At 41.7% G+C, this 24,514-nt stretch overlaps 1 protein-coding gene across 2 annotated transcripts in view; it reads right to left on the bottom strand.

Moving 5' to 3' along the window:
• NLRP3 (NLR family pyrin domain containing 3) overlaps positions 1-23,235 on the bottom strand; it is a 52,768-nt gene extending 29,533 nt beyond the window's left edge. Inside the window, exons 1-7 of one of the 2 annotated variants that reach the window (XM_045483349.1) lie at positions 22,959-23,235; positions 22,251-22,579; positions 17,216-17,314; positions 14,737-16,498; positions 11,937-12,107; positions 9,634-9,804; positions 4,252-4,422 (exon numbers count right to left, since the gene is read on the bottom strand). In XM_045483349.1, coding sequence (XP_045339305.1) covers positions 4,252-4,422; positions 9,634-9,804; positions 11,937-12,107; positions 14,737-16,498; positions 17,216-17,314; positions 22,251-22,533 — 2,657 coding nt within the window. In that variant the 5' untranslated portion in view covers positions 22,534-22,579; positions 22,959-23,235. The remainder of the gene's footprint in view (positions 1-4,251; positions 4,423-9,633; positions 9,805-11,936; positions 12,108-14,736; positions 16,499-17,215; positions 17,315-22,250; positions 22,580-22,958) is intronic. The other variant, XM_045483359.1, reaches the window with a different exon arrangement.
• Between the last annotated feature and the right edge of the window lie 1,279 nt (positions 23,236-24,514).

The raw sequence follows: 24,514 nt of genomic DNA on the forward strand, positions 1-24,514 counted from the left end.
TTAAAAACTGAGAACTTTTCCTCTAAGATCAGGAACATGACAGGATGTCAACTCTCACCACTTTTATTCAACATAGTACTGGAATTCCTAGCTGCAGCAATCAGACCACGACAACAACAAAAGGAACCCAGAGTAGTAAGGAAGAAGGAAACTCACTATTTGCCAATCACATGGTACTATATATAGAAAACCCGAAAGAATCCACCACAAAAACTATTAGAACTGATAAATGAATTCAGTAAAGTTGCAGGATACAAAATTAATATACAGAAATCTGTTGCATTTCTACATACTAATAATGAAGTAAAAGAAAAAGAAACTAAGAAAACTATCCCATTTACAAATACCATATATTTCATTTATATGTGGAATCTAAAAAACAAAACAAATGAACAAGCCAACAACAACAACAACAGCAGCAACAACAACAACAAAACAGAATCAAAAATACAAAAGAACAAAGTGGTGGTTCCCAGAGGGTAGGGGAGTGAGTGAAATAGGTAAAGGGGATTAAGAGGTACAAACTTCCAGTTATAAAATAAATTAGTTATGAGGATGAAAAGTACAGTATACGGAATATAGTCAATAAGATTGTAATAACGTTGTATGGTGACAGAGGGTAACTACACTTATCTTGGTGAGCATAGCATAATGTATAGAATTGCCAAATCCGTTTGTTGCACACCTAAAATTAATATAACATTGTATGTTTACTTCAATTAAAAAGCAAAAACAGTGGTTGCTAGGGATGAGCAAAAAGGAAGGATGAATAGTGCAAACACAGAGGATATGGGGGCAGTGAAACCACTTTCTGTGATACTATAGTAGTAGACACATGTCATTATACACTTGTCCAAACTCATATAATGTACATAACTAGGAGTGAATTCTGATGTAAACTGTGGACTTTGGGTGATTATGATGTGTCAGCCATTAGTTATAACAAATGTATCACTCTAATTGTGTTGATAATGGGGGACACTATGTATGGTGGGGACAGAAGGTATGTGGGAAGTCTCAGTATCTTCCTTCAAACCCTGCTGTGAATCTAAAAGTGCTCTAGGATATAAAAATCTATTTTTTAAAGGCTAATAAGCAATAAAGCAATATATAAGTTTAAGACCTGTTTTCTGATCCATCTCTATACATGTTGTTTTTGAAACTAAGGGGCATATGAAAGTTCCCAGAGAGTGTAAAAATATCAGTAAAAAAACAAAAAAGAAAACCAGTGGTGAAATCCCCAGACCACAGGAAGCGAAGTCAATGCAGGACCCAAAGAAGAGGAAGCTATAAAATTAGCAGGAAAGACTGAGTAGCACCCCAAAAACAAGAGAGAAGAGTTTCAGGAAGAAGATGAGTGGAATTAAAAGCAACAGATGTCAACTAAAATAAAAACTAGGAAAGATGTACAAGTTACAGCCAGGACCGCAGAGGGCCACCAGAGAGTCTATGCTCTGGACCTCTTCCCTTCTGTTCTTTTCCTGGAGTATTTCTTCTCCCCTGGCTTCTGCATGGCTCACACTTTCACTTCATGTAGTACCTGATCCAATGGCACCTGATCTGAAGGTGGGCAAGAAAGTAGCCCTCATCATGAATGCAGTTTTTATTATACTATTTACGTGTGTTGTATATTGTCTGACTGTCTAGAGTCTAGTGTCTGTAGCCCCCATAAGAATGTCTGTAAAAACAGACTCTTGATCTCTTACTCACTGCCACTGTCAGCACCTACAAGTGACCAGAAACAAAGTAGCCAAAAGATATCTGTTGAACAAACCAAGAGCAGCAGAAGCCAAATTGCTGAGGTAGACCAATAAGGAGAGGATATGGAGGCATTCAATAAAGGTCTCTTCAAGGAAAGAGATACGGTGATATGTGAGGTTGGGCTGATGTGACAGGTAGGAGACATCAGAGTGTTATGAACATATAGAGGCTTTAATTATGGATTAATGGATTATTCCTCAGTAAAGAACCTTCTTGCTCTATTTTGCCTTGGTGCTGATCTGATTGGTATTTACATCAGTAATGTGAATGAAGACATTTACAATTTGCTTGTTGTAGGTAGAGGTAACATGGACCGAATCACAATTCAAAGATGCCTAAACAATCAGTCAAAACAAAGACAAGATGGAATTTAGCAGAGCTAAATGTGAGGTCCACACAGGTCGGAGAGAGCAGGATGTAGAAGTCCTCTAGAAAGTGCAGCAGCAACACATCATGAGACAGTGTTTACTGGAGTTAAGGGAGCAGACAGTGGGTCCCACAGCCATCCAGCTGGGTGTCCCAAGGCAAAGGTCCTAAGCGCTCTTAGTCTCACTTTCTCCTATTTAAATTGGAGACACTGATACCTACCTACTTGGCATATTTTTTATGAGGCCGCTGAGATAACCTATGTTAAGATCATGGAAGAGCAATGATACATGTTTAAGTACGTGATTATCAGTAAATATTTTTGTGCCATTATAAGAAATATGTTTGGTCTTTGTCCCCATTTCCTGGCACAGAGCTTCTAAAACTCTTGAAATATCCTAAATGTGTTTTTTTAATCCCCCTAAGTGGAAATTAAAGAATTTCCTATCTGTCTATTTTGCTATTCAAAGAAACCCCTTTTTAAAAATTTTTATTTGTTGTTTTGAGAGAGAGAGAGAGAGAGAGAGAGAGAGAGCAGGGGCTGGGGAGGGGCAGACAGAGAGGGAGAGAGAGAATCCCAAGAAGGCTTCCCACTGTCAGTGCAAAACCCAACACAGGGCTTGAACTCACAAACTGTGAGATCATGACCTAGCCAAAATCAAGAGTTGGAGGCTTAAGTGACTGAGCCACCCAGGCGCCCCTCAGAGAAGCCCTTTTTGATCACATCTGAGTTTGTACTAATGAGACGACTAAAGGGAGGCCATAGGTGGCCTTAGGATGGGGTGGGTCACCAGAATGACAAAGTGATTAGAGAATTGGAACTTTCAGCCCTACCCACCAACCTCAAGGAAGGAGAAAGGAGGAAGGCTGGAGATTAAACTCTATAAAATGTCTTGGAAAATAAGATTTAGAGCCTTCTGGACTGGTGAATGCATCCATGTACCAGGAGGGTAGACTGTCCCAACCACATGGGGACAGAAGTTCCTGTGTTCCAGACCCTTATGGACCTCACCATATGTGACTCTTCATCTGGCTGTTTATTTGTATTTTTCATAATATCTTTCATCATTAATGTAAATGTAAGTTTTGTTTCTCTGGCTTCTGTGAACTATTCTAGCAAATTTTCAAACCTAAGGAGGGGATCATGGAAACCACTAATTCATAGCTGAGTCAGAAGGAAGTGCAAGTAACCTGTGCCCACTACTTGCAATTGGTATCTAGCATTGCCAGTGTGTGGAACATCTATGACTGAGCCCTGAAGGGGTGGGGGTCTGCACTAACTCTGAGTATATAGTGTCAAAATGGAATTGACTTATAAGACACCCAGTTGGTGTCTGCAGATATTTGGTTACCAGAATTTCACATTATTATTTACACATGTGAACTTGTGATCTGATATGACTGCCAAAAACAAGGAAATAACAAGTTCCCCCTGAGACAGTACAGTACCCTGCCATGGGAGGTGAAAATTCCACCATACATCATTAAGAGTATCAGGTTCAGATCTGGGCAATGTACTTCAAATAGAAACAATAACAGAACAGCTCTTACCTAGGACAGCATGACTACATAGGTAAAGATGTGAAGCCACATCCTACCTGAGCATTTAGAGTCATCCAGGCAAGAGATGAGAAGACCTAGAGTGTGAGTATTGTCTCTGGGGAATTGAGATCAGCATCTCTCAGCAGAACCCAGTGGAAGTGCGGGGAGGGGGGGGGGAGGTGGTGCAGAACAGGGAACAATGCACAGAAACCAAAGAAGGTGCTGCATAGAAATAAGAACTCTCTGCTCTGCAGTAGCCACATTGTGCAGCAATGACTGGTGTGCTTGGAAGTGTTCACACACAAAACCGGTGACTATCCATGTGAACGTCTTAGAAAAAAGTGTTTCACTTGGTGGAGAATTGGGCTGCGCAATCCCTAAGGTTTCTTTCAACTCTAAGAATTTCCAATTCTGTAGTCATAAATACCTTACTAGCAGAAGGTAGTATCTAGTCTGTCTCCTCCATTCTCTACCCTCAACTCCATTGTATAGTCTTTTATACCGCAACCCCCACCCACATTTTCCGAACATACATCCATGGAGAGAACATGCTTTTCTGCTGAGACACCCATGAAGACTTACCCCAGTTTCTGCAGCTTACATTGTGGATGCTTTGCTTTTTCACATAGAATTCCAACTCCTGAGTCTCCCAGCGCATTTTCCCCCAAGTAGAGTCTGGTCAGGGACTGGCTGGTGCTCAAGACAGATGCCAGGTCCTCACAACATGCTGATGTGAGACAGCAACTGATCAACCTTCCATAAAGATGGCAGAATGTCATAAACCTTCTCTTACCTCTGTGAGTCAAGGATGCACGTGATCTGATGCTACCTCTACTCCCATCCATACATGGGAAAAGTGGGCCCAAACTCTATGCTAACTTTTTATTTCATTTTATTTGGTGTAATAGAAAGTACCATCCAAGCCCATGCCAACTCCACATCTTTTCAGCTCCCTATACTTACTTTTATTGTGTTAAAATATACATGTGACATAAAATTTACTCTCTTTAAGTGCACAATTCAGTAGCATTTAAGTATATGCACATTGTTGTGTGACCATGACCACCATCCATCTCCAGAAGTTTTTCATCTTTCCAAACTGAAACTTGGTATCCACTAAACACAAATTCCCTGTTCCTCCCTCCCCCAGCCCCTGGGACCAACTATTTGGATTCCTGCCTCTATGAATCTGACTATTTTAGGTACTTCCTATAAGCCAGATCATATGTATTTGCACTTTTTAATCTGGATCATTTTAATGAGTATAATGTCCTCAAGATTCATATAAATTCCTTTTAAGGCTGTATGCATGTATATACCACATTCCTCCACCCCAAATCCCACCCCCAACCCCACCCTATACCACATTTTTTAATCCATTCATCCATGGGTATTGAGATGTTTCCACCTTCCAGCTATTGTGAATAATGCTGCTATAGACACAGTTGTACTGATACATGTTTGGGTGCCTGATTTCAGCTCTTTCCTATATATAGCCAGAAGTGAAATTGCTGGATCATATAGTAATTCTATGTCCAATTTTTTGAGGAACTGACGTACTGTTTTCCAAACCAGCTGTACCAGTTTACATTCCCATCAGCAATGTGTGATGGTTCCTAATTCTCCATATCCTCACCAACACCAGTTTTTCATTTTGTTTTATTTTTTTAATTATATTTTAGAGAGAGAGAGAGAGAGAGAGAGAGAGAGAAAGCAGGAGTGGAGACAAAAAGAGAGGGAGAGAGAGAGAGAATCTTAAGCAGGTTCCATACTCAGCGTGGAATCGACCCAGGGCTCCATCCCATGGCCCTGGAATCCTGAATGGAGCTGAAATCAAGATGACATTCAATGGACTGAGCCACCCAGGCACCTGAAAGTTCATGCTGGATTACTTTTTTTTTATAATTGCCATTATAATGGGTATAAATTGGCCTTACCATTTTGAAGTGTTTTCTCTTCTTCAAAATTCAAGTCTCCCAGAATCATTTAGTGAGAGCTGCATAAAATATCAAGTGTCTGCCACTCTTGTGTTAGGACCTCTTTTCCTATTTAGTGTGGAGACTAAGGGCTTGTCATAAAGTCCCAAAACCCTTCTGGAACAATGCATTATTGGGGTTTTATTTTCTCAGCTAGACTATAAATACCTTAAAGGCAAGCATGATATATTTGATTATTTAACTTCCTTTCTAAGGTTTGGTATGTGGCTCTTCCCACAGGAAACACTAACTGACTGAATTATTGATAAACACTGGGAAATCTGAGCAGTGAAGGTCATTCTCATGCTAAAATCTCCCATCTTTGGGTTGCAGAGTTCTAAATTCTGCATCCCAAAGCAGGAGAATATACTTTCTTCTCAAGTGCACATGGAACCTTCTCCAAGATAGATCACATACTGGGTCACATTTTATACATAAGTATAAAAGAATTGAGACCATACCATGCATACTTTCAGACCACAATGCTATGAAGCTTGAAATCAACCACAGGAAAAGTCTCAAAAACCTCCAAAGGCATGGAGGTTGAAGAACACCTTACTAAAGAATGAGTGGTTCAACCAGGCAATTAGAGAAGAAATTTAAAAATACATGGAAACAAATGAAAATAAAAATACAACAATCCAAATGCTTTGGGATGCAGCAAAGGCAGTCCTGAGAGGAAAATACGTTGCAATCCAGGCCTATCTCAAGAAACAAGAAGAATCCCAAATACAAAATCTAACAGCACACCTAAAGGAAATAGAAGCAGAACAGCAAAGACACCCCAAATCCAGCAGAAGAAGAGAAATAATAAATATCAGAACAGAAATAAACAATATAGAATCTTAAAAAACTATTGAGCAGATCAATGAAAGCAAGAGTTGTGTTTTTGAAAAAATAAACAAAATTGATAAATCTCTAGCCAGGCTTCTCAGAAAGAAAAGGGATATGACCCAAATAGATAAAATCATGAATGAAAAGGAAATTATTACACGCAATCCCTCAGAAATACAAGCAATTATCAGGGAATACTATGAAAAATTATATGCCAACAAACTGGACAACCTGGAGGAAATGAACAAATTCCTAAGCACACGCACATTTCCAAAACTCAAACAGGAAGAAATAGAAACTTGAACAGACGCATAACCAGCAAAGAAATGGAATCAGTTATCATAAATGTCCCAACAAATAAGAGTCCAGGACCAGATGGCTTCCCAGGGGAATTCTACCAGACATTTAAAGCAGAGATAATACCTATCCTTCTCAAGCTGTTCCAAAAAATAGAAAGGGAAGGAAAACTTCCAGACTCATTCTATGAAGCTAGCATTACTTTGATTCCTAAACCAGATAGAGACCCAGAAAAGAAAAGACAACTACAGCCCTATATCCCTGATGAATATGGATGCAAAAATTCTCAATAAGATACTAGCAAATCGAATTCAACAGCATATAAAAAGAATTATACACCATGATCAAATGAGATTCATTCCTGGGCTGCAGGGCTGGTTCAACATTCGCAAATCAACCAATGTGATACATCACATTAATAAAAGAAAAGATAAGAACCATATGATCCTGTCAATCGATGCAGAAAAAGCTTTTGACAAAATTCAGCATCTTTCTTAATCAAAACCCTCAAGATAGTCGGGATAGAAGGAACGTACTTAAACATCATAAAAGTCATTTATGAAAAGCCCACAGCTAATATCATCCTCCATGGGGAAAAACTGAGAGCTTTCTCCCTGAGATCAGGAACACGACAGGGATGTCCACTCTCACTACTGTTGTTTAACATAGTGTTGGAAGTTCTAGCATCAGCAATCAGACAACAAAAGGAAATCAAAGGCATCCACATTGGCAAAGATGAAGCCAAGCTTTCACTTTTTGCAGATGACATGATATTATACATGGAAAATCTGATAGACTCCACCAAAAGTCTGCTAGAACTCATACATGAATTTAGCAAAGTTGCAGGATACAAAATCAATGTACATAAATCAGTCGCATTCTTATACACTAATAATGAAGCAACAGAAAGACAAATAAAGAAACTGATCCCATTCACAATTGCACCAAGAAGCATAAAATACCTAGGAATAAGCCTAACCAAAGATGTAAAAGATCTGTATGCTGAAAACTATAGAAAACTTAGGAAGGAAATTGAAGAAGATACAAAGAAAAGGAAAAACATCCCGTACTCATGGATTGGAGGAATAAATAATGTCAAAATGTCAATACTACCCAAAGCTATCTACACATTCAATGCAATCCCAATCAAAATTGCACCAGCATTTTTCTCGAAGCTACAACAAGGAATCCTACAATTTGTATGGAACCACAAAAGGCCCCGAATAGCCAAAGTAATTTTGAAGAAGAAGACCAAAGCGGAAGGCATCACAACCCCAGACTTTAGCCTCTACTACAAAGCTGTCATCATCAAGACCCCATGGTATTGGCACAAAAACAGACACATAGACCAATGGAATAGAATAGAGACCCCAGAATTGGACCCACACAAGTATGGTCAACTATCTTTGACAAAGCAGGAAAGAATATCCAACGGAAAAAAACACAGTCTCTTTAACAAATGGTGCTGGGAGAAGTGGACAGCAGCATGCAGAAGGATGAAACTAGACCACTTTCTTACACCATACACAAAAATAAACTCAAAATGGATGAAGGACCTGAATGTGAGACAGGAAACCATCAAAACCTTAGAGGAGAAAGCAGGAAAAAAAAAACCTCTCTGACCTCAGCTGCAGCAATTTCTTACTTGACACATCTCCAAAGTCAAGGGAATTAAAAGCAAAAATTAACTATTGGGACCTCATGAAGGTAAAAACCTTCTGCACTGCAAAGGAAACAATCAACAAAACTAAAAGCAACCAATGGAATGGGAAAAGATATTTGCAAATGACATATTGGACAAAGGGCTAGCATCCAAAATCTATAAAGAGCTCACCGAACTCCACACCCGAAAAACAAATAATCCAATGAAGAAATGGGCAGAAAACATGAATAGACACTTCTCTGAAGAAGACATCCAGATGGCCAAAAGGCACATGAAAAGATGCTCAACATCACTCCTCATCAGGGAAATACAAATCAAAACCACACTTAGATATCACCTCACGCTAGTCAGAGTGGCTAAAATGAACAAAACAGTAGACTATAGATGCTGGCGAGGATCTGGAGAAACAGGTACCTTCTTGCACTGTTGGTGGGAATGCAAACTGGTGCAGTTGCTCTGGAAAACAGTGTGGAGGTTCCTCAAAAAATTAAAAATAGACCTACCCTATAACCCAGCAGTAGCACTGCTAGGAATTTACCCAAGGGATACAGGAGTGCTGATGCATAGGGGCACTTGTACCCCAATGTTTATAGCAGCACTCTCAACAATAGCCAAATTATGGAAAGAGCCTAAATGTCCATCAACTGATGAATGGATAAAGAAATTGTGGTTTATATACACAATGGAATACTACGTGGCAATGAGAAATAATGAAATATGGCCTTTTGTAGCAATGTGGATGGAACTGGAGAGTGTGATGCTAAGTGAAATAAGTCATACAGAGAAAGATAGATACCAAATGTTTTCACTCTTATGTGGATCCTGAGAAACTTAACAGATGACCATGGGGAGGCAAAGGAAAAAAAAAGAGGTTAGAGAGGGAGGGATCCAAACCATAAGAGGCTTTTAAAATCTGAGAGCAAACTGAGGGATTGATGGGGGTGGGAGGGAGGGGAGGGTGGGTGATGGATATTGAGTAGGGCACCTGTTGGGATGAGCACTGGGTGTTGTATGGAAACCAATTTGACAATAAATTTCATATTTAAAAAAATAAAATAAAATAAAATAAAATAAAATAAAATAAAATAAAATAAAATAAAATAAAATAAAATAAAATAAAATAAAATCGCCCATCTTGGCTCATTGAAGCCACAGCTCCTGCTTGCCTCACGAAGGAAAATATCTCAGACTCACCAGAGCTTCTTCAGATTGCAGAATAGATGCCTCAGTCCCACACAAAGAAGTCTGATTCCAAAATCTCCCAAGCTGTTGTGGCTCAGATCCAATTCTACCAGCTTCTGATTGCTGCTCAGGACCGAGGAGATGTTGAAGCAGCACTGATAGGAAAGGCAACATCGCCCCAACCTTCATGCCAAGTACAGAAGCAGAAAGCATCAGAACACAGGCTGCTTATCTCGTCACTGCCTTCCAGTCTAAGCTTGTTTTCAGCACCAAACAGGGGCACTTGTGGTCTCATGTCACAAAGGGAAAATCTTAACCAAACTTATGTAAAGTGTCATCCTATCAGAACTCCTGCACACAGCCTGAGACTTACTGTGAAGTTCGTCCCCAAGCTCACTAACTCACAGACCGAGACCACAACTGCTGAGTGCATCAGTGAACTCCCTCTATAAATAATGGTCAGCTCTCCAATGTATACATGGCATGTCCCTGTTTTATGCATGAAAAAGGTGGTGAATCTATGTGTTTCACTTCTTTAGCACATGTCCCTGTGAAAATCCCTTACATGGGCACTACTCTAGGGCTTTACCCTTCTACTTCTCTTTGCTAATCTTGCCCCCATTGTTCTGATGATTAAATCCCAGCCTTCCACCTACACTGAAATAGCAGGAAGCTCTAATTCTTGACTTGTTTTACAACCACACACACACACACACACACAAACACACACACCGCTATCACCATCACCACCGACAACAACTATGTGTCCCTGTCAGAGGAGCAAGAATAACATTCTCCTTTCCAGGACAATAGTTCATCATCCTAGAACTGCTAATCTTCCTTTCTTCCCCCATTTCCACACCAACTAGAAGTAAATGTATGACTAAATCACTGTGGTAAAATAAATCATTATCACCCATGTCTCCTGGTTTGTGTCTCACTCTCTGGAATCACACAGGGACACCCACCAGGGAGGTGGGGAGAATGGCGTGGGATAGATATAGAGAGGCAGGTAAAGAGCTAAAAACAGAGCTTGAAGGCAAGAAGGGGATTTGTAATTTATCAAAAGAGCAGAGAGAAGCAAAAGAATGGCATGATCAAAGTAGAATTTTCTAAATAACCCTCTGACTTCTATATAGAGACTAGAATTGTAGGTGGTGAAAGTGAATGTGGGGAGACCAGTCAATATTCATTAAGTATGTATTTTTGAACACTAATGTTTGCTGAGACACTTATCCTGACATTTCAGGGACAATGGAAAGATAAACATGAATCCTGACCCATGAAGCTGATGGTCTTGGAGGCCATTACAAAATCCAGACAAGTAATCATGGTTGCTGGACCTGGGCTAGTGGTTTGTATAGGAGGTAAAATTGATAAATTTGGTGTTGGGGTGGGTATGGTGATCAAGAGAGGGATTTATGAAAACACCCGGGAGTGGTAGACTCTAACGCTGGCTGTGTAGCTCATCCAAAATGCAGATATGTTATGGAAGAGAGTTTGGGAGATGGCTCAGACACCTGTGTGCTCCTCTTGAGGCATGTAAGTCTGACTCACAGTTTGGGCTCAGAGCAACCACTCTTTATTAAGAAAGCTAAAGGAGAGTCCCTGTGACATTTCAATGTATACAAAATGTTTTGATGGGGTCCAGCCTAGGTAGCCATTATACATGATGAAATTCTCTGATTCCCATCTAAGAGGATGGCCGGTGAGAAAATGGAAGACCTTGAAGGTCAGGCACTTTTTGTCACATCACCAACAAATGACTTAATTTCATTTCTCCTTCATTCTTCCCCATTTGAAACTTCCTGAACAACTGGCCTCCAATTCATTCTGCCTTCCCACCTCTTATAGGCTGAATTGTGTCCACCATTCCTTCCAAAAATTATACATTGAAGTCTTAATCCTAGGATTTCAGAATTGTGACTCTATTTGGCGATCAGGCTTTAAAGAGTTAAATATGGTCATTAAATTGACCCCCATCCAATGCAACTGGTGTCTTTGAGGATATCAGACATGAATACAGGGACCGTGTGAAGACACAGGGAGAAGACCACCATCTGTAAGCCAATGAGGGAAGCCTCAGAAGAAACCAGCCCTGCTGACATCTTCATCTTGGACTTCTGGTACTGTGAAAAAACGAATTTCTGTTGTTTAAGCCTCTGGGTTTGTCGTACTTTGTTATAGCAGCCCTAGAAAACTAATAAACCACTTATCTGGACCCTGAGGTCTTCCTCCAGTCCTCCCTATATCTCATTCACACACACACACACACACACACACACACACACACACACAGACATGCAGGTTCTTACCACAATCTCCGAACATTACAGCCAGGACGCTGGAGCATCTCACATAACACCATCATCCCTGGGTCCCCCAGAGCATTGTCACTGAGGTTCAGTTCCGTGAGGTTCCAGCTAGTGCTTAGGACTGAGAAGAGACCCTGCCAAAGGCTAACAGTGAGATGGCAGTTCACCAACCTAGAAATTGTAAGGAAGGAAGAAAGAGAGAAAGGAAAATCAGGAGTGGCTTGGCACCAGACCAAGACTTCCCAAGCATTATAAAATGACTTACAGAGGTTGCCTGAATGGCTCAGTCAGTTAAGCATCTGACTCTTGATTTCAGCTAAAGTTATGATCTCACAGTTCACGGGATTGAGCCCTGAATATAGCTCTGTGCTGACAGTGTGGAGCCTACTTGGGATTCTCTTTCCCTCCTTCTGTCTCTGCCCTTCCCCTGCTCTCTCTCTCTCAAAATAAATAAATAAACTTAGAGAAAAAAAAAGAAATGACTCACAGAAACAAAGATTGCATACTGAGGAATAACAAAGGCTAGGGGGCCCTGGTACAACTGTCCTACACACCTTATTATGGAAATGGCTTGAACCTGTGACTGGCTGCCTTTGTGCACCCCCTATCCCCTCTGTCAGATGTCCTTCTCCTCCCCTCTCATTGGTCAGCTGTCCTGCCCAAGGCCATGGACACTCTGGAAGTGATTCAGAGCCTAGTTCTGACACTGGCTACATAACAGCATCTGTGATGCTCTCAAAAACCCCTAGGCCAGTCCTCTCCATAGGAATAAGTCAGAATCTCTGAGATGGGACCAAGCATATCAATGTTTTTAAGACTTCCAGTGCTTCCAATGTGTAGCTCATGTTGAAATGCAGATTCTGACTTTGTGGGTCTAGGACTGGGCCTGCAATTCTGCACTTCTAACAAGCATGAGGTGGATGCCCATGCTGCTGGCTTCAGAAGGTTCCAGAACACACAAAGCAAGCTCCTACCCTCTGTGGAACATAACTGTCATCTAGCAAGATGGGTGTCAGGCTTTTTATCAGGACTTTTAGTCTAAGTCTCTGCAAGCCTTCTCCACGGCTGTGTAACCATGGTCAGGTCTCTTCTCAGACTAGTTTTTAGGGCCCTAATGAGCAGGTATGCCTCCTTCCCTCACTTCCTGACTCTTTCTCCCCCCCTCCCATCCCCCTGCTATTCTGAACTATTTCCCGCCATAGAGACATATCCTGCTTCCGCAACTTCTGCCTTATGAACCCACTATTCCCTCTGTTTGAGCTGCCTTTGCCCATGCTTGGCTCCTCATGATCCATCCTTCAGAGTCCAGCTGTTCAAGGGCTCCCCACGGTGGGCTTCTGGTGCATCCTGTAGGTGTTCTTGCCATAGCTGATTCCTCCCTATAGTCCATTCTTGTGTCCCAACTATCCCCACAACCAAACCTTACATCACTGTGAGCAGGGCCTGGGTCTCAGCAACACTGAAGCCCCAGTGGGTGGTCCTTGATGACCAAATGATAAATAAATATCATCCTGGAAGTGCTGCCAAGAGGGAGAGAGGGAGATGAAAATTCATTGCTCCTAGTAGAAGGGCCAGCCCCCTATCTCTTTAATTTTGTCTCATGTCAAGTGTTTTTTGGGGGGGGGTTGTTTTTTTTTGTTTTGTTTTGTTTTGTTTTGTTTTGTTTTGTTTTGTTTGTTTTTGCGGGTTAAACTCAAGCACATGCAGAGCATCTACCTTCCCACCGTAGCTGTGGCCATGTCCAAGCAGGGATTTCAGAGGTCAGGGAACTGAACTGCTTTGCTGTACAGACACAGAAACTGGCTTCCAATCCCCTACAAAGTCAGTGAACAGACCTTGAAGAGAGTGCTCTTAAAGAGGAAGACCTTGGTGACTTCCTTGTTATAAACACAGTGTGAAAGCTTAAAAGTACCTTCTCCTTTCCAGCCCTATTTCCTTCAGTTTCTCTCATTATATTTGTTCCAATGAAGTCATGTCAGTCCCCCATAGTCTCCTACATACACTGCTCCTCAGACCATATTTATACTTTGTTACACAGACACCACTGCCAAAATCCCTTTACCTTCTCCTACACTCACTCACATTCTACAGATCCTTCATGGCAAGCTCCAACATCACTCCTCTGAGAAACTTCTCCCTCCAGCACCGAAGGCCCTCTATCCTCTCTGTTCCTGGGACAGTCACTGTGATTGTTTTGCTGCTTGGGAATTGACTAGATACTATGCACTAGAGCCCCAAGTAGATTACAAGCAATTTGAGTTCACAACACTTGCATTCAACTCTCTTCCCCACGTAATACCTTGCACTGAGTTCACATCCACCAAACGTTTATTTTATTGGTGGTGGTGGTGGTGTTGGCTTTTTTCTCATCCATTTGTCCACCTACCTTTCCTCTACTAGTCAATCTCTGCCGCTGAAGGAGTCTGGTAGAAATGGGTGGTGGTGGCATTATGTAGCTGTTGCAACCACATTTTTTAAATGCTTATTTATTTATTTTGAGAGAGCATGCACATTAGCAGGGGAGGGTCAGAGAGAGAGGAAGAGACAGAATCCCAACCAGGACCCATGCTGTCAGTGCAGAGCCCGATGTGGGGCTTGATTTCATGAACTATGTCATCACGACCCGAGCTAAAATCAAGAGGCTGATGCTTAACTGACTGACCCACCCAGGTGCCTCTGTTGCAACCACATTTTAAAGACAATTGAGAAGTGGGAAGAGAGAAAGTGCCCAGAGAAAGGTGACTAGAAAGTGAAGGCAACACTACCATTCTACCACCTGCCTGAAGCCAAATTGTCTTACCGGTGAGTATAGGCAGCATGAGGATCTAGGAGGACACAGTGGTCCACCTCACAGTGTTGCACTTCCTCCTCCTCTTCCTCCTCCTCTTCCTTTGGAGAGTTATGAAGCAACCTCAGGGAAAGTGATTCCACACCTTGACAGTTCTCAATACAAAAAGAAGAAACTACATGGTCCATTCTGGTAGAGAGATTGATGTCAATTTGGGGGAAATGGCCCATGGCCTTTTTCACAAAGTCCTCCTCTTGCATCTCATATAGACAGTAGAACAACTCCAACTGGCTGGGCTGGATCTGCAGATTCTTGGCCTTGGCTTTCTTTTCAATCCATTTTAGCAGCTCCAGCCTGATTTGCTGAGAGATCTTGCAACTCAGTTTTTTCTCCAAGTAGGAGGTTCTCTCCTGGTTTACAAGGCCAAAGAGGAAACGGACAACGAAAATCAGATACCCCTTTTCAAACTTGCCATAGTTTTCCAGAAGGACTGTCACATCTCTGTTGGGAAGCTTGGAACCATTCAACAGCAAGCTCCCTGTGTCTCCCTGTCCCTCCTCTTCCAGCAAGTAGTACATGGCAGCAAAGAATTCCTGGAAGGTCATGTGGATGAAGCTGTAGAATTTCTCACAGTCCACTTCCTTCTGGAATAGGTTGATCCTCAAGAAAGCAGATACATCTGCCTTCTGAAGGCCATGATTCCTAAGGTCGCACTCCTCAAACAGGATTTTCTGGTTCCAGATTCCATCTGCGGCCAAGGAACAGAGACCCCGGAGGTTAGTAGAGACATCGTGGTTCTGGTTCCCTCTGCGGGATTGCAACAAAGTGGAGAGGAAGAAGATGTACACTGCAGTGGTGGTCTTGGATGTCTGGGCAAGACTCTTGCCACTGTCCATCTGCTGTTTCAACCCAGTGCACACAATCCAGCAGACCAAGGGGATAAAGCACATGGTGAAGAGGATCTCATTCTCCTGAATCAGCCTGAAGGCCTCCCTGGCTTGCTGCTCATCTGAGAAATACTTGAAAAAGTATTCCTTTCTCTTGGCCTCTGAGAAACCCAGGATCTCCACATGACGGGGCCGGTCCAGCAAATGCTGTAGTTTCTCCAGAGCCACAGGTCTCGTGGTGATAAGTAAAGAGGCCTCGGGAAGCAGCCTCTTTCTGATGAGGCTGCTCAGGAGAATGTCTCCCCGCTCTACCTTCTGCCAGTTTGTACAGAGCGCCTCTGTGTGCTCATCAAAGGCACCCTGAAGTTCATCGAAGCCATCCATGAGGAAGAGAATCCGAGAAGGCTTGCTCACAATCTTGCATATGGGTGGGTTTGGATCCGGGCAGCAGCTGACAATCAGGTCTCCCAGGCTCCTCCGTGTCCCGAGACTCACTTCCCGACAGTGGATATAAAACAAATAGTCAAACCTGTCCTGGTAAATTTTCTCTGATGCCCAGTCCAACATGATCTTCCTTGCCAGTATTGTTTTCCCAATGCCTGCTGCTCCCTGGAATACCACCGTGTGAACAGGCTCAGAGTGTTGGTCATCAGGCTCAAACAGTAATTCCACATTCAGAGAGCTCACAGGGCTGTCCAGCATCTTGGCTGAAGTCCTGCCGATGGCCAGGAGCTCATGTTCCCTCTCTTGCTGGTTCTTGTGTTCCTTGACAAGACGCAGCCTGGTATAGCGTTTGTTGAGGTTCACGCTCTCACCCAGACGAGCATTCCTATCTTTGATACACTGGAATCTGCTCCTCACATGTTTTTTGTACTTCTTACAGTAATCTGAGGCAAAACAGAAAGGTAGACTTTGGGAGAAGCCCAAGCACACGAGAGCTCTCAACAAGGGTCTCTGGTCCATAGGGAGTGATGACCAGAGCTAAGAAATGGAAAGTGCAGGTTCTCTTCACTGCACAGGTACAGACAGTCCCAGAAAATCTAGGATATCAAAATCTTCCTATACACAGCTGAGCAGAAGAACAGCAAAGTGCCACAGGCACTGTCACCTACCAGAAAATTCTTTTCTACAATGTTTATTTATTTATTTTTGAGAGAGAGAAAGAGAGTGCAGGGAAGGGGCAGAGAGAGAGAGAGAGGGAGAGAGAGAGAGAGACTCCCAAGCAGGCTCTTCACAGTCAGCTCAGAGCCTGCTGCAGGGCTGGAACTTATGAACCATGAGATCATGACCTAACCCAAAATCAACATTACCAACTGAGCCACCCAGGTGCCCCCAGAAAGTCATTTATTTTTCTTCTATCTTATTCCTTTAGGTCGGCATCCCATACCTTTTAAAACCTGAAACACTCAATCACCTCCCCTTGGTGACTTCCCTTGGGACTGCAAGGAGCCATGTGAACACTGATCTGTTTCTTCAGCTCTAGTGGATTTCCTGAAATGGGCCTCTGTACCCCCAAGGAGCAGGAACATATAGGATGAACAAGCTTCCCTGCCTCCAAAGCAGGATTTCCAAACCCAATGGGAAGCACTATTCCCATTGCTTACCCTTCTTTTTTTTACAAATAGAGATTCTGGATAGGTACCCGAATAAACCCATCCACTCTTCTTCAAAGCTTTCTTCCCGGTATACCACATGTGCATTATCTGAAAACAAAAGGAAAAAGAAATACAAATTTAAAAGCCAGGACTCCTGACTAAGGTGACATAATTCAGACCCAGTACCCAACAGCTGGCACAGCTCATAGTCCCCTGTTCCAGATCTCTCCCAAACAAAAACAGAGCTCAGAGCTGCAAATGACAGGTGTGCAGCTGGACATCCACTTCGTGGCATTCATGCACTTTTAAATGTCTAAATATCCCCAAGATGGCTATGGACCAGCAGGATTACCCTTCCCTGCCCCCAAATGTCTGAAATTAGTCATACCCACATTCTTAGTCTCCCAAAGTAAGAATTACCAATCTAGTTTGTCTAACTCAGTGGTTCACTATCCCAGCTGACTTGAGATTCACTTAGGAAGCTTTAAAAATATTGACTCTGAGGTGCACCTGGCAGCCTAAGTTGGTTGAGTGTCAGACTCTTCATTTTGACTCAGGTCATGATCTCATGGTTTAGAAGTTCCAGTCCCATGTCAGGTTCTGTGCTGACTCCTGGAAGCTGCTTAGGATTCTCTCTCTCCTGCTCTCTCTTCCCTGCCCCTGATTGCTCCCTCTCTCTATCTCAAAATAAATAAAAACATATCTTAAAATACTGATTCTTGGACTCCACCCACAGTGATTATTTTTCAATTTATCTGAGGTAGGGTCCAGCACCATTGTGTATAATAATAGATAAATAAATATAAAATAAAAGTTATATATATATATATATTTTCTTTTCTTTTTTAAATATAATTTATTGTCAGTGGGGTGCCTGGGTGGCTCAGTCAGTTAAACTTCCAACTTCGGCTCAGGTCATGATCTCACAATTCATGGGTTCAAGCCCTGTGCCAGGCTCTGTGCTGACAGCTCAGAGCCTGGAGCCTGCTTCAAATTCTGTGACTCCTTCTCTCTCAGTCCCTCGCCTGCTCATGTGCTCTCTCGCTCTCTCTCAAAACTAAATAAACAGATTATATATATATATATATATATATATATATATATATATATATATGTATATATATATAATTTATTGTCAAGTTAGCTAACATTCATTGTATATAGTGTATAGTGTGCTCCTGGTTTGGGGGTTAGATTCCCATGATTCATCACTTACACACAACACCCAGTGCTCATCACAACAAATGCCCTCCTCAGTGTCCATCACCCATTTTCCCCTCTCCCCCATCCACCCCCATCAACTCTCAGTTTGTTCTTTGTATTTAAGAGTCTCTTATGTGTTTTCCCCCCTCTGTTTGAAACTAATTTTTCCCTTTCCCTTCCCCCATGGTCTTGTGTTAAGTTTTTCAAGATCCACATATGAGTGAAAACATATGTTATCTTTCTCTGACTTATTTCACTCAAGATAATACCCTCCAGTTCCATCCATGTTGTCATAAATGGCAGGATTTCATTCTTTCTCATTGTCAAGTAGTATTCCGTTGTATATATAAACCACATCTTCTTTATCCATTCATCAGTTGATGGACATTTGGGCTTTTCCCATAATTTGGCTATCGTTGAAAGTGCTTCTATAAACATTGGGGTATATGCACCACTTTGAATCATCACTCCTGTATCCTTTGGATAAATTCCTAGTAGTGCTATTGCTAGGTTATAGGGTAGTTCTAGTTTTAATTTTTTGAGGAACCTCCACACTGTTTTCCAGATCAGCTGCACCAGTTTGCATTTCCCCACCAACAGTGAAAGAAGGTCCCCATTTCTCCACATCCTCACCAGCATCTGTTGTTTTCTAAGTTGTTAATTTTAGCCACTGTGACAAGTGTGGGGTGATATCTCAGTGTGATTTTGATTTGTATTTCCCTGATGATGACTGATGAGCGTCTTTTCATGTGTTTGTTAGCCATCTGGATGTCTTCTTCAGAAAAGTGTCTACTCAAGTCTTATGCCCATTTCTTCACTGGATTATTTGTTTTTTGGGTGTTGAGTTTGGTAAGTTCTTTATATAGTTTGGATAAAAACCCTTTATCTGATATGTTATTTGCAAATATCTTCTCCTATTCTGTCAATTGCCTTTTAGTTTTCTTGATTGTTTCCTTTGCAGTGCAGAAGCTTTTTATCTTGATGAAGTCCCAATAGCTCATTTTTGCTTTTAATTCCCTTGCTTTTGGAGATGTGTTGAGCAAGAAATTGCTGTGGCTGAGGTCAAAGAGGTTGTTGCCTGATTTCTCCTCTAGGGTTTTGATGCTTTCCTGTCTCACACTTAGGTCTTTCATTTATTTTGAGTTTATTTTTGTGAATGGTGTAAGAAAATGGTCCAGTTTCATTCTTCTGTTTGTAGCACCCAATATATTTTGAAAGCTCCAACATGCATCTACAGTTGAGAATCATAGATCTAAACAGTCACTAAATTACACATCCCAAAGAAGCATTTCACCAGAGAAATTAAAGTACAATAGAACAAGTGCTAAGCAACCAGGGTAAATATTTGAGAGATAATTTTAGATGAGCAGGAACCCAAGAGCAACATAAAAGATTCCTGGTAAAGGGGCATCTGGGTGGCTCAGCTGGTTTACTGTCCAACTTCTGCTCAGGTCATAATCTCACGGTTCGTGAATTCAAGCCTCACGTTGGGCTCTGTGCTGACAGCTCAGAGCCTATAGCCTGCTTCCGATTCTGTGTCTCCTTGTCTCTCTGCCCCTCCCATGCTGCACTCTGTCTCTCTCAAAAATAAATAACCATTAAAAAAATTTTTTTAAAGATTCTACGTAGGTGTCTACTTATTCTGAATGCAAATGCTATTGATAACTCGGTCACAAAACAAAATCTAAACATTAACTCAAACCAAAACCATGACTTAATTCTTAATTTAAAACCTAACCCTACAATCTTCTCCCCCTCAACAAAAACAAAAACAGACTTCTAACCCTAGTTATAATTCTTCCATCTCAGAGCCCAGTTACAGAAGCCAAGATAGCATAGTAGTTAAGAGCCAGGATCCAGCCCAAGGCACACCTGGCACTGAATCCAGGACTTGGATCTGACTGAAACAGAGTCTCAGGCAACCAGAATCTCTTTCAGACTAACTTCAAGTTGTTGGCCAACCTCCAGAATGATCTTCTATTTGCAAAACTGAAACTCTAACCATTAAACAATTCCCCATTCCCCACTGCCTGCAGCTCCTAGCAACCACTTTCTGTCTCTATAAATTTAACCACTGTAGTAGCTCTTATAAATGGAATCATACTGTGTTTGTCTTTTTGTGTCTGGAGTGTCTTATTTAGTAATGAAACTGAAAGTTCATTTTGAAAGTGCCAGCCTCATGGCGCCTGGCTGGCTCAGTTGGTAGAGCATGCAACTCTTGATCTAGGGGTTGTGAGTTCAAGACCTATGTTGGGTGTAGAGCCTACAAATAAAATTTAAAAAAAATGCCAGCCTCATGGAGTTCTTACAAGGAATTACCAAAATCCATAAAAACTGCTTAAGTGAACCACTTCTGCCACTATGATTATTACACCTTAATTTGGTTAATTAGTATATAAGTAAGGACACAATTTTAATTATATTATTATATGCATTTTTTATAACATCCCGCTGCTGTGCATCCCCACCTCATGCCCCCATTATCATGTTTCTGTCCCTCATTATGTCCATATCACTGACCCATTCGCCATACTTCTCCTGATCTGCTGATTCATTTTATTCCTCCTTTCTACTAGCTCAACATCATCAGCCTGTGATCTTCTAGGTTCCTTTGAGCCCTTTCTTGTACCCTTCCCTTGTTCAAAACATCAAGCCAGAAAGAAAAACTCTACCCCCAACATGTCCACAGTTCCTATGGGATAGATGAGCCATGAGTTGGATTTTTAAAGGAGCTAGAAGGAAACCAAACTGCTTTCCTCCAATGTCTCATGGCAGTATCATGAGAGGAAGAAAGAGGATAAAGCCAAGATGATAAATGGAATTATTAAAAAACAAAGGTTAACTTTATTGCATCAAAAGATACCATCAACAGAGTGAAAAGGCAATCCATGGAATGGAAGAAAATATTTGCAAACCATATATTTGATAAATAGTTAATATCCAGGACATAAAAAGAGTCCTCACAAGTCAACAACAGCAACAACAAATACCCCAATTAAAATATGGGAAAAGGGAGTTGAATAGACATTTCTCCAAAGATAAACAAATGGCTAAAAACCACATGAAAAGTCATTCAGTATCAGTAGCCAATCAGGAAATGCAACTCAAAACTGCAATAAGATATCATCTCACAGCCATTAGAATAGCTACTATCAAAACAAAAATAAAATAAGTGTTGGGGATGAGGAAAAATTAGAACCCTTGTACACTGTTGATGTGAGTGCAAAATGGTGCAACCACTGTGGAAAACATTATGGGAGTTCCTAAAAATTGGACCTAGAATTACCATATCATCCAATAATTCCACTTCTGAACATACACCCAAAGGAACTGAAAGCAGTGTCTCAAAGAAACTTGTACCCACATGTTCCTACCAGCATTAGTCACAAGAATCAAAAGCTAGAAGCAATCTGAATGTCCATTGATGGATGAATAGGTGAACAAAATGTGGTATACATATACCAGGGGATATTATTACACCTTAAAAAGGAAGGAAATCATGTCATGTGTGACAACATGGATGAAGCTCAAGGACTTTATCTTAAATAAAATAAGCCACATACAAACAAATACTTTATGATTCAATTTATAAGAGGTACCAAGAGTAGTAGATTCATAGAGACAGAAAGTGGTGGCTCAAGAGGCTGAGGGGAAGGGAATGGAGAATTGTTATTTAATGGGTACAGAGTTTTGTAAGATGAAAAAAAGTTCTGGAGATTGATTGCACAACATGACTCTGCTTAACACTACTGAACCATACGTTTAGAAATGTAAGAGGGTAAATTTTATGTTATGTGTATTTTATCACAATTTTTAAAAATGTTGTCTTCCTTCCACTCACCCCACTGTGGCTCATCCCTCTTAGCTTTTTCATAAAGGTCTCTCCTGTTGATTGCAGCAAAAATCCACACTGCCATGGCCCATGCCTTCTCCTCACCATTGAAGTCAATCATCAAAGTAGCTAGATCCATGTGGTCTGCCTTCTCTGTCTGACTCCGAGGGAGTGGGCTGAACCCCTTTTGAGAAGGGTAGTCTTCTAAGTGCATCTTGAATTTCTTAAAGTCTGTGTCTCCCAAATCCTCCAGGTAACGGGCCAACTTGCAGCGGACACTTGCCATGTTCATCCGTGGCTCTGGTCAGGGTCTTTGGGCATAGGTCCACACTGGGAAGCTGGAACAGTGGAAACAGACAGGTAAGGAGAGTCATTTTTTAATTCTGCCCTCTTTAGAGAGAATTAAACTATGAAAAATCCAGAATACAAAACAAAAACTATAACCCAACTGTGAGTTGCCATCTTTAATTTTAAGAAGTGAACCAGGGGCACCTGGGTGGCTCAGTCAGTTAAGTGCCCAACTTTGGATTTCAGCTCAGGTCATGATCTAGGAGTCATGCGACTGAGCCCCACATCGGGCTCCATGCTGAGCCTGGAGCCTGCTTGGGTTTCTCTCTCTCCCTGTCTCTGCCCCTCCCCTGCTCATTCGCATTCTCTTTCTCTCTCAAAATAAATAAATAAACATCAAGAAGAAAAAAAAGTGAACCAAATACCTACCAGAATGTTCTCCTGTTAGCTTGACTCAGGAGTGTGTCCTGAGCCATGGAAGAAAGGTGTCCCTGTGGACAGAAACAGTAGTTAAACCCACAAACGCAACTGCATTAACAGCCTTATATATGCCCAAACCAACTGCTCTGTGATGTCACTTCCAAATGTCACCGAGAGAATTTTGTTCTCACCAATGACTGGGCTATGGCCTACGATAAACTCTTCATTACTCCTCACCTTCACTTTCCTCATCTATAAAATGACAGAGTGGAAAATATGGCTCTTAAGTTCCTTCTAATTGAAAGGCTCTGGTTCCCCGTTTTTGCTTTGACCCAGGAAATGAGTAACTATGATGGTAACAGAGCAGCACATGGCTGGACAGAGAAAGAACACAGAAGCAGGCAGAGAAGGGGATGGTCTTCTAGTGCACGTCTATTGATCCACTGATTGATAGAAACAAATGAAATGAAACTTAGGTACCGCGGGGGTGGGGTGGGTGGAATAAACACATAACATCTCTTTAAGGTCTCCTTGCAAAATTCACAATTATAATTGTTAGAACTGACATTTATTGAGAGTCTCTTGTGGGCTAAGTCCCTGCACTAATCCTTTTTCTTATCTAACTCTCACAAAGCTGTATGACATGAGTATATTTCTAAGCCTGTTTTGTGGAAGAGGAACTTAGTCTTTTTTTTTTTTTTTTTTTTTTTTTAGGAACTCAGTCTTAGAAACTAGGGGGTTTGTCCAAGGTTTCACAGAAAGAAAAAAAATTGGTTCAAAGCCAGGATTTAGATCAGGGTCACTGATTTCTCATATCCCTAACACTGCACTGTTCACAGAGTGGAAAGGTGTGTAACTATCTCTTTCATCACTTAACTAGGTTTGTCAGTCAGATCCAAAACAAAAAAGATCAAAGACTGTAAAATAGATGGTTAAAAAGCAAAAAACATTTTCCCAGCATTTGCCACACACAGCCGTGTATTACAGAGCTCACTGAGCTCAGTTTCCCTACGTAAATTTAGGGTTCCACAAAGAGCAGAGGTCAGCTGCTACAACTTTTTCTCTTCCACCTTTCCCAGATTTTGGACAGATGAACGCGCTCATTGTGTTTGGGATTGGTCCCTTCACAATGAATTTGGAAAAGCACAGCATCAACCTAAAGGCATAAATGATGCTGATGGGAGGGAGAGAGCCTGTGGAGCTATGGAACACTTTAAATTAGAATTTAGAATGACCACAGATTAGTGTGCAAGACACAGAGACAAGCTCACCTCTCTCTGTATCTCACTCCTGGCTCCACGCACCTGCCAAGTCTATTCCTTATGCATTTGAGGGGTGGTGGGCCGCCTCCAGATGGATCCATCCCTGGTCCCCCTCCACCAATCTTCTCATCCACACTCAGACTGTCTGTACCTGTCCTCGGTGCCCCCCTTTCCCTAACCCTAGTGCACCCTATCCCAACCTTTATCTCCTATGTTCCTGTTGTCTAGGATGTTCATTTCCTCATACACATCCTCTCCATCCAGCCTCTGGGGGACTGCTCGGCAAATCCCCCAGAGTCGTGG

This window comes from Leopardus geoffroyi, chromosome A1 (genome assembly GCF_018350155.1).
Source record: "Leopardus geoffroyi isolate Oge1 chromosome A1, O.geoffroyi_Oge1_pat1.0, whole genome shotgun sequence".
Taxonomy (NCBI): domain Eukaryota; kingdom Metazoa; phylum Chordata; class Mammalia; order Carnivora; family Felidae; genus Leopardus; species Leopardus geoffroyi.